We start from the raw sequence: 11,014 nt of genomic DNA, 5'->3' as shown, positions 1-11,014 counted from the left end.
ATAACAGCGTCCCATAAAGGTCCCAGCTGTCAGGCCAGTTACTGTCTGCAGGCTTTTTCTTCTTCTATGGTCCTTTTCTCCAAACCTCCTCTCCAGATATAAAGGTGGCTTCGACATTGAGGGCGTCATCGAGCAAAACAAGGTCTGCGAACACAGTCAGGGTAAACACAATTAGCGTTTCGGCCTATGCACGGCAGAGATGGGGATTCTTTTATGCAGTCAATCCTGACCTGCGTCTGATCCGTAGTCCAGGGTTCCCTTCCTGTGGCTGACACCCAGAAGTTTGGCAGGATGGAGCGAGGCAGCTTCCAGAGCTTCCTCTACACTGCAGCCTGTTCATAGAAAGCGTGGTGGAGTTGTTGTGGAAGTTAGGGGTTAAATAACTGGGATTTAGATCCTGTTATGCAGCTTAAATTCTCTTCTAACTTCTGCAGGATTCTGGGATTTTCTGTGTTTTAAAATACTGAAGAATATTGTATATCATGGAAGACAGATGCCCTCTCTAAAGCAATGTTAATTTATGATAAATTATATGCAGTTCTGGTTTTGAAATCATTTAAAAGGCAACAACTCTCAGGAAGTCCCGGGAAAAGAGAGATCTATTTCCAGGAAGTGATCATTTTAAAATTCCCGGGAAAACTCTTGACCCTACACAAAGGACAAGAGAGTAGTAAAATCATATCGCTTTCCAACATTTTTAAACTGGAGTATTATTTGGTTGCATTTAAACTCACCTGAAGCATGTTTAAAGTGGCGTACACACATGTCCATCGTGGCAATGCTGCCGCAGAGTGTCTTAGTGCCTAAAAGAGAGAAAGAGTTCAGAACAGAGAGGTATCAATTTAAGCATTACATGACTTTCACAGTGGTCGGATCACTGCACTGTCCACACTTCACAATTTGCTGTTTTGTAATCTGGAGTTTTTCTTGTAATCTCTGTTGTGGTTTTCACAATACATGATTGAGCGGCGACAATGGAGAAGTGACACGGGACATGACCTAATACCATGATGAGCGAGACGGGATTTGGTTCCAAAAACGGATGTCTGCCAAAAACAAGCGCTGCGAATTGTTGGTGGCTGATATACAGCAATAAAACAAAGAAGAAAAAGTAAAGAAGGGTGGGGGCATCAACCTTCTTTACTTTCCTTTTTAGGGGTGTCAAACTAATTTTAGTTCATGGGCCACATCCAGACCAATTTGATCTCAAGTGGTTTCGGACCAGTATGGGTCATGATGCGGTATATTAGATTCCTTGAGCACTGAACAGTGCTGTGAACACACCAAGCACACTGGCTTCCCATTTACCTCTGTGAAAGAATAGGGACGGCTCCATTTTCTATGAAAACCTGACACCTCTGTGTCTACTTTTCTTCTTTTGGACAAAGACATGTTCCACGGCCGGCTCCTGCATGAACAGCAGCCTACACTTGACAGTGTGTAGCCTGTATGTTAGCAGGAGGGATAGCATATCCAGCATAAGGACTGCTAAGCTTATTAGGACAGTGCCACCTTCAGTTGACAGATAGAAATAGCACTGCATTTTATTGCTAAATTGGAATTATAACCTGCAGTTTTTACATTTTGTAAAGTCATCCAGTGGGCCGTATTGGACCCTTTGGCGAGCCGGTTCTGGCCCTAGGGCCGTACCCGTTTCCTCGAGGTGCAACAACAACAACAACTTGTTGCAAATGCAACAAATAAGTCATTTTCACATATGAACGCCGGACAATGTCCGAGGAGTAAGGTGCTGACATTGTCCGGAATTTTCCATTTAACACATGTAGCACACAACAGGAGATGTATACGCGTCAGACACATTCTCACTGGAAATACTATGTTTAGATAAGGTAAAGGGTGGCGCCTGGGTAGAGCGTGCAGGAGGCAGGACACGGCGGAGATTGCAGCGCTGTCACCGAGCCGGGTCGTAATTTGGTCACATGCAATCGAGTCTCTTGCCGTTTTTTGAATTTGAAAGTCCTTTTAATGTCCGGTCCAAATGATTGGGACTTACAGCTCCTCCGGGTAATGTCTAGATAAGTTCAGGGTTGCAGTGCATGTGTGTAGGGTAGGGGTGTTGAAATTAATCATTGCATCACGATGCGGACCTGGACGATTCTGCGTCGATGGAGTGACAGACCATAATTGATTATTGCCGGTTATTTCCCGGTCGCTGCTTCTTCTTTTGTTTGCCTTTTGCCTGTTGTCTGCTGTGTTCAGACTCTGCTACATTCAGGAAGTGTCTTTTTAAGTGCAGATACAGTTAAAAGGGGAGTTCATATATATCCGACTGCTTGTATTTGTTGATGAAAACCATGTGCGGCAATATATAATGATATTGAGGAGGTGAAGCATCGTGACGCATCGGATATCAAATTCATATTTAGCATGCTAGATACAGTATCTGGGCTGGGTCCACGAGGCACTGGCACGTGCGTCTTTGAGCAGTTCACACAAAGCACCCGAGGGCCGATGAGTGAGTGCCAGGCCAACGCTGATTTGCCTCTGATGTGGGAATTTTGTTGTGGAGCTCCAAAACACTGTCGGCAAGTGGAAAATCAGGACCAGTGTTGTGTAGTGTGAACTAGGCATAAAGCTATATTTGTGTTACCTCCATACAAGCATCATAATTTAAAATAAAATGTATTGATATATTTAAAAACTGAAGAAAAACTTGAAACCTGCAACGTAAGCGTGGAGACCCTGGATTTCAATGACCTGCTGACCCAGAGTGTGACGCCCAGGAGGAAGCCCCATCGCTGTGATCGCATCTGTCACCAACACCAAACCTGGAGGTGCAAACACATATCAAAGGCATCGGTTTAGTTTTTTTTAAACATCTTGAAAAAAAGAACATGTATATTTCAGTACAGGCAAAAAAGAAGAGCAAAACAATCCTCAGCAAACATATCTTTCAAAATGATTGTAAATGATTCAAATAGGGATTCCCATGTTCAAAAAGGAGTAGGAAGAAGTTTAAAAAAAAAAAGTTTCCTGGTCCTACTGCCTTTTTCTATTTTTGTGCTTTAGTTAAATACAAAACAATTTAGTTCTCTACTTATTTATATATGTATACATACACATAGTATGCATGCATACCTGCACGCACAGATACACATGTATACATTCACGCAAACACACATATATATGTATACACGTTTTTCTTTTTCGGCTATATGACGACAGGAAGTGACATCAGGACTTTGGCTGTCTATAGTTCAGTACTCTTTCCATCGACAACAACAACCTCCACGGACCTGAAGGGTGAGCTCTGTGGGCGATGCGTAGGGCCGCAGGGTTAGTGTGGATCCCGTCAGCTATCATGCCGTAGTAGACTGTCCTGCCTGCAGGAATCTGGTCGCTGGTCAGGAGACCCACTATACCGGGGTCCCGATGGTGGAACTGGATCACAACAGCAAAGAGAAAAGCAGATGATTTAGGGAAGGAGGACTGGCAGTTTGACTCCCAGACGATTCCCCTTCATACAGTCTAACGCCGGCTACACACTGGCTGCGTGGCGTGAGCGTGGTGTTTCTGTTGCGTTTCTGTTGCGTGGCAGCTGCGTGGTGTTTTCTATGTCTTTGCATACCAGAAACGTGTCTGACGCGGTGCTGCTGCTGCTGCTAGCCTTGTCTGGACACATGTATGTTTCCCATTGATAAACTGCACTCAAGCAGTAGTATACTTCATGTTAAACATGAATATATACTGATCTGATTACAGCAAAGACAACGTCGGCAGCATTGACGGCAAAATATGCTACAGAATATTTCGATCTGTATTGACAGGGTCAACATTTGAAAATCTATAATTATTTATTATTTTTATTACATTTATATCTGCATTTATGGCAAAACCTAGAGACTTTCAAACATCAAAATGTCATTTATTGATATGTATTTGTGTCAAAATTACATATAAACATCTTTTCGTATTTTATTTTGCCTGGAAACGCTTCCAGCACGCTTGCATGTCGCATGAAAAACAGGCGTTGGTTCTATTTCTAGCAGGCACGCGTTTTCGGGACATACGTGTCACGAAGGCAGTGTGCAAGCTCTAACCTGTTAACATGGGAGCCGAAATAAAAACGGACACGCCACGCAGCTGACACGCTCACGTCACGCAGCCAGTGTGTAGCTGGCCTAAGCATTGCACTGAACTGCACCTCCACTCTACAAATTGTCTCGTGATTAGGGATGGGAATCACAGGGTACCTCACAATACAATACGATACATGGCTCACGATACAGAGAATATCGCGATACAGCAATTCTGCGATAATCTGTGTATTGCTAGACAATCCTATAATGATACGTCACGATATCGTAACTATGAATACAAAATGCCCATTAAAAATAAATAAATAATAAGTTCTCTCTTTTTTCACTGCAAGACCAAACTGTTCAGTCTGTAAATAAAAACTACAGAACTAAAGAGCAACTGTGGGTCCAGACTTGGGACTTAAACGTGGCATTTTCCTCAAAATGCTGTCAGCCATCCCGTTGAAAACCTCTTCCTCTTTGGCTCAAGATTGTTTTTACCTTTTCTTCTAAACGTAATTCTTAAGATCATGCAGTGAAATGTTATACGCTGCATTCCAATATTATTAGATACAGGCTCTGAGAATCCGAGACTCACAGGCAGCATGGCGTTAAAGAGGTGAGTGATGAAGGAGGCTCCGTGATGAACAGCCTCCTCAGCCTGGGACAGGTTGGCCACAGAGTGACCTACATGAGGGAAATAGTAAATGAGTCAGATGTGTTCGCAGATAAATACACTTAACAGAACTTCATTATGTTTTTTCTTCAATTTAAGGTGTAAAACAAGTTTTAAAAACCAGCCTGGCTTGGGGATATGAGTGAGTAGATGGTGCTCACCTAACGACACAGTGATGCCCCTCTGGCAGAGCTCCTTCACCACTGATTGGCTGCCGCCCAGCTCGGGAGCCAGTGTCACCATGGCAATATTGTCCAGGCCACCGTAGGTCTCCATTAGGTCCTCGATCCCTCCGGACTGGAAGGTCCGGAGAAACTGCTCCGGGTGAGCTCCTTTCTTCTCCACGCTGATGAACGGGCCCTCCAGATGAAAACCTGCAGATATATACAATATAAATATAGATATATGAAATATTTTAAAGGATAAGTCAGCCAATTGTGTGTGTTTATCACAGCCTGATATGTCTTCTTCACGTGTGCCATAAAAACACATCAACGAGCCACACTGTTGCACTGGCTGACATGTTCCTTCTTTACCATGAACACACACACTGTAGTTTATTTTTTTTATCAACCCAACATACACCATCCTGCCACAAAAAAACAAGTTCAGGGCTATTTTAATGTACACAGTGCCATGGTTAGCATTGCCTCTGCTTTATCATCTATTTTATAATAAATGGGAGTATGGGACCATAATTTACAAAATGTACATCATTCTGTAATCAAGGACACTTGAAACTAGCGATTGAGACCATAAAGTCATTATGAAGATGCTTGCTGAGGTAATACATCAAGTAAGAAGCAGGATTATTTTCTCAGACTTCTATAGAAACATGGATGGAGTGGTTTTGCCCCCTGCTGGAAATGAGATAGAATGCAGGTTTAAGGCACATCTGCATTGGCTTCACTTATCAGGCCCAGAAGCTTTGTTACAGCTTCATTATTATTATTATTATTATTATTATTATTATTATTATTATTATTATTATACAGTCTAGAGTTTAAAATACAACACATCTTCTCTGTAGCGTCCATACTGTTTCCGCATTACGACTTAAAACTCATGAACACATTGAATTCGGAAGAATGACTTCCCAACTGGGAAAATGGGACTATCCCAGGAGCACTTGAATGCACCATAACTAATCTTACCAAGAACTCCAGCTCCATGCTCTCCTCCATCGCTAACTTTGATCTGAGGAAGAACCTGAAACACACATTTTAATAATGGGGGGGATCAATGACTGTAAGATTGAATGTGCAGCAGCGTCATCTCACAAATAATAAAAACCAAGAAAATCCTTTTTAAAAAGCAACATTACTCCGAAAAGCCAGCAGTGACACTTATTCATTAAATACAGTGTGAGAACAGTTTGATGTACTGTACAGTTCACTGCTTGAAAATGAGTGGAGTCTGATCTATTTCTGGAAGTAATTAGCAGCAGCTAATTAGACGATTTCATGTCTGTGTGATTTACTGAATTAATCCTGTCATTATTTAATTTTAAAAGGTGTTTAAATTAGAGCTGCAAAAATTATTTGACTAATTGACAACTATTAAATTAATGGCCAACTATTTTGATAATCCATTCATTCGTTTGAGTCATTTTTTTTTATTCCAGCTTCTTAAATGTGAATATTTTCTTCACTCCTCTGTGACAGTAAACTGAATATCTTTGAGTTGTGGACAAAACGAGACATTTGAGGACATCATCTTTGGGCTTTGGGAAACACTGATCCACATATTTCACAATTTTCTGACACTTAATATTTGTTTCCTAACAGATAATAATAATCGACAGATGAGGCTAGATAGCATCTTACATTTTGGATATTGTAATATCATAGTAATATAGTAATAGTAATATAAGTGTTGTCTTTTCCTGGTTTTAAAGGCTGCATTACAGTAAAGTGATGTACTTTTCTAAACTTTCCAGACAGTTCTAGCTGTTCTGTTATTTGCCTTTACCCACTTATCATTACATCCACGTTACTGTTGATTAGTTATCAAAAATCTCATTGTGTTAATATTTTGTGATGCAATTATCAACCCTACAATATTGTTGCAATATTGATATTGAGGTATTTGGTGATATTTGACTTTCTCCATATCGCCCAGCCCTACATGTACATGTAAATTCTGTCTTCCGTCTGTCTGGAGCCTGATGTGGACTAAGGAGAAGAAACCTAAAGTACTGATTGTATTGGTGTTGGTGTAACCTTGTGGTAGACAGCGGGAGGCGAGGTGACCAGAGTGGGACAGAAGGACGTCACGCCGTGCTGCAGGATCTTTTTGGCCACAAAAGAAACTCCAGTGCTGACGTCGTCGGAGGCCTGAGAGAAGTCAATGCCGTATCCTCCTGCGGGGAGAGGACAGACTGCTGAGGACATGTTCCAGAAGATCGATTTCCAACAACAGAACATATTTATGTCCGCCCCAAAAACTAGACTGAGAAACCTGGTTAACTCACAACATGTGTTTGAATTTTATAAACTTCCACTGTTCAGCTGTGGAAATCATTTACGTTTATAGCGGGACGATAGTTACAGTTTTGTTTATTTTGAATCTTTGGGCAGATTTCTTTAATTTGCCAATATTTTCTCGATGATTATATTATTAATCATTTGGTCTGTAAAACGTCAGAAAACGGAAAGCATGTGTTTTGCGTTTTGTTTTGTGAAAGTTGTCCAAAACTGAAATGTGTGTGTGTTACCATTGATCTGAACGTCTATAAAGCCTGGGGCGATGATGCTGCCTTCACAGTCCACACGCTTGTCGGCATAACCCTTCTCATCAAAAAACAGCTTCTCTGGATCTAAAACCTTTCCTTCACGCACCCATAGGTCATCTCTACACGCACACACACACACACACACACACACACACACACACACACACACACACACACACACACACACACACACACACACACACACACACACACACACACACACACACAAACACAAACTTAGAAGAACTTTGTATTTCTACTTTACTACATCTCAGAGGTAATATAGTACTTTTTACTCCACTCCATTTGTCTGACAGCTTTAGGTAATTTTCAGATGACAGTTTTTCACTCCCTTCCTGTCTAGTGACAACCATGTTTCTCCAAATGTGTTGATTTTAAATGTAACATTAATAAACTGAAGAATGAAGTGTTCCTTTATGTGTTCTCCTACTTCTTAATAAGCTAGATAAACTCTAAAAAGCCTTTTTGGATCAGCTGATACATGCATCATCACAAAGCTAGTGTTGACTTTTTAGAGATAGAGGGTTCTCACAGGACAGCGACGCTACATACATATGATGATCTTATAGAACATGATGCATTGCTGTAGACTTAACTACCAAACAGTAAATAAAGGAGTTAAAATGAGCACAACCTTAAACATCTACAGCAGTAAAATGCAACATACACATTAATACAGGGTAATATTAATCCAGGAAACAAGTGTCTGTGTGTGTGTGTGTGTGTGTGTGTGTGTGTGTGTGTGTGTGTGTGTGTGTGTGTGTGTGTGTGTGTGTGTGTGTACCTCTGTAGCCGGTGGTCTCTCAGTATTCTGCAGTTGATGAACTGAGTGATGGCAGCGTCAGACACTGACTTGTTGGACGGCATGTTTTTTCTCTCAGCAGACGAGTGGAGACAAACTCCGTCCTCTCTGCTTCAGAAGACTGAAAGACGCAGCAGAATAAATCAAAAATCCCTCTCTGTTACACAAGCAGAAATGTCACCTAAACTGTCAACACCGTCCGTTTTCTGTTACATTAAACAAAGCCTATTATTACTTTGTCGCCATGACACCCGGGCTGCAACTAGAAATTACATGAATTAATCTTGATAATCAATTAATCGTTACGTTTTTTTTCAAGCAAAATAAAAAGTGCCCCTTAATTTAAGCTTTACAGTTGCCACCATTTACTGCTTTTTCTTTGTCTGATGTGATAATACACTAAATATTTTGAGCAAAAACACATTGGGAATTTTTTTACAAGTATTTTTCAAAACATGTCAGGAAATAGCAGTGGTTGAAGGAGTACTCCGATCTTTTGCTTCAGTAAACATAGTAATATTACAGTATAAAAATACTCTGTTACAAGTAAAGGTCCTGCATTCAAAATCTTACGTAACCAAAAATACAAAAGTATTAGCATAAATACTGTATACTTAAAGCAACACTAAAGAACTTTTCCAGCTTCGGTCCCCCTACAGGTTGGAAGCGGAATTGTTGATCACATTTCATTGTCCAGTTCATTCAAACTCATAGACTGTTAATATTAATGGACAGCGCATGTGTGACGTCACCCATTGGTTTGTAGAGATCTGCTATCCGTCGTGGAGTTTGCCGTTAACGGGCGCAGCCATCCTGGTTGCGGATGTGATGATTTTAGACGAGAGGGATGAGTGAGGGAGGAGCATGCTTACACTCTACGTTACGTTACACACTTTCACTGGCAATCACATCATAGCCACGCCCTAAAACACCCCCTGCTTTATCGCCGATTTTAAAATCAACAAAACCATAATTCAAAAAATGAACCTTCCCTGCTGGAATTCAGATAGAATGCAGGTTTAAGGCACTTCCGCATTTGCAGCACTTTGCCGAACCGGATGCTCTGTCCATTAATATTTACAGTCAATGGTCGAACTACAGATCCGCTACGCGATCTGGAAAACTTGCATAGTGTAATGTAATGGACAATTCTGCTTCCAACCTGTAGGGGGACCGAAGCGGGAAAAGTTACATAGTGTTACTTTGAAGTACCAAAAGTAAAAGAACTTGTTATGCAGAATAACATACTATATTACTGGTATTATAATTATCAATGCATTAATGTGTTCATCACTTTAAGGTTGCAGCTGGTAAAGGTGGAGCTCATTTTAATTACTTTATATATACACTGCTGGGTAGATTCATTAATCTATAATAATACATCATAACTTTTTCATTGATTAGGCCTATATTTTGAATTAACAATCAGAATGTGTAGAGTAACTAAAGGTGTCAGACAAATGTAGTGCAGTAAAAGGTACAATATTTCCCTCTGAGAGTTAGTGGAGTAGAAGTATAAAGTAGCATGAAATAGAAATACTAAAGTACAAGTACCTTCAAAATTGTACAATACTTGAGTGTCTGTGACATGAGTGTGAAAGGTACTTTAAAGTGAAAAATGTCCATCAGAATTTCCTAAAGCCCAAAATGATTTTGTCCAAATAGGATATTCCGTGTATGTAGACAGTATAAGACAAATAGAAGCAGCAAATAATCACAATTAAGAAGATGTAACAATAAAATGTTTCATTTTGTAACCCTGGTGTGTGGAGCAGTTGAAAGTCATGACTGGTGTACCTTCTTTTTTATTGACTACCATCACTGTCTATGATGCACCAGTATTAAATGATATCTGATATCTTATCAGTGTAGGAGGTGCAGCAGCTGACTTTGACCCCTGCTTTTCTTGATGCTCTCAAGGCGTTTTCTGAATGATGTTGCAATAAGCAAAATATATATGAATCTACTTTAATCGTCGTCTTTCAAATATGAACACGTATACTTTATCTGGCTGTCTTTGGGAAACTATTAGGCTACTTGTGGCTATGATCCGTTATTTTCGTGAGCATACACAACGCCAAACGTTACCCAGAAAACAGTCAATTGAAGTCGTCCATAGCGCTGACCTACTTTACATACCTTGGGAGAGAAAGAAGTCAAAAGTCTCAGAATTGGTAGAATCCAGTTGTCAATGCGGCGTACATTAAATGCGCAATACAACACTTTTCCTGTACAATTTAAAAGTGTTCAGCCGTTACTCCGTCGCTCTTTTTCCACAAAATACAGGAGCAAGCTGCAGTAAACTAACGTATTTTTTAACCGAATTCGGCGACCGTACATTCCGTGTTTCCCTTCATCTATTTTGACATTAACAGGCAAAATAAATAACTATACCAATGTTTTATGTTTTAAAAGTACTTGTCTCTTGTTGCTCTGCTCCTGAATCCTTTTCAGCTGAGTCTTTCGATTACACAGGGAAACGGATGTCATGTGACAGGTCAGCTGATCAAAACAAAAATATACTGTCCCTGCATTTACAGATGATGAATGCTGTAGTATTCAGACCCTTTACTTAAGTAAAAGTTCAAATACATTAATTTTAAATAGTAATTTTAAAAATAATAGCCTACAAGTAAATGCTCTGCATTTACAGTTTTTTTTCTATTGCTAAACGACAGTGGACACAACTGGAGTCACGTGAAAAACTCTAACTACAGTCTGCACAGCAGCAGTTCATGTGG

The 11,014-nt window shown here is 40.3% G+C and overlaps 1 protein-coding gene across 2 annotated transcripts in view; it reads right to left on the bottom strand.

Moving 5' to 3' along the window:
* Window positions 1-10,748, bottom strand: part of amdhd2 (amidohydrolase domain containing 2) — an 11,853-nt gene extending 1,105 nt beyond the window's left edge. The window contains exons 1-12 of one of the 2 annotated variants that reach the window (XM_039825888.1): window positions 10,413-10,748; window positions 8,256-8,394; window positions 7,433-7,569; window positions 6,939-7,078; window positions 5,871-5,925; window positions 4,878-5,090; window positions 4,639-4,727; window positions 3,258-3,402; window positions 2,682-2,789; window positions 735-803; window positions 231-332; window positions 1-144 (exon numbers count right to left, since the gene is read on the bottom strand). The exon at window positions 1-144 is cut by the window's left edge and continues 1,105 nt beyond it. In XM_039825888.1, coding sequence (XP_039681822.1) covers window positions 65-144; window positions 231-332; window positions 735-803; window positions 2,682-2,789; window positions 3,258-3,402; window positions 4,639-4,727; window positions 4,878-5,090; window positions 5,871-5,925; window positions 6,939-7,078; window positions 7,433-7,569; window positions 8,256-8,338 — 1,221 coding nt within the window. In that variant the 5' untranslated portion in view covers window positions 8,339-8,394; window positions 10,413-10,748 and the 3' untranslated portion in view covers window positions 1-64. The remainder of the gene's footprint in view (window positions 145-230; window positions 333-734; window positions 804-2,681; window positions 2,790-3,257; window positions 3,403-4,638; window positions 4,728-4,877; window positions 5,091-5,870; window positions 5,926-6,938; window positions 7,079-7,432; window positions 7,570-8,255; window positions 8,395-10,412) is intronic. The other variant, XM_039825889.1, reaches the window with a different exon arrangement.
* Between the last annotated feature and the right edge of the window lie 266 nt (window positions 10,749-11,014).

The sequence above is a fragment of the Perca fluviatilis genome, chromosome 15, assembly GCF_010015445.1.
Source record: "Perca fluviatilis chromosome 15, GENO_Pfluv_1.0, whole genome shotgun sequence".
NCBI lineage: Eukaryota > Metazoa > Chordata > Actinopteri > Perciformes > Percidae > Perca > Perca fluviatilis.
The sequence above is the reverse complement of the archived record's forward strand: the minus strand, read 5'-3'. Positions and strand labels throughout refer to the sequence as shown.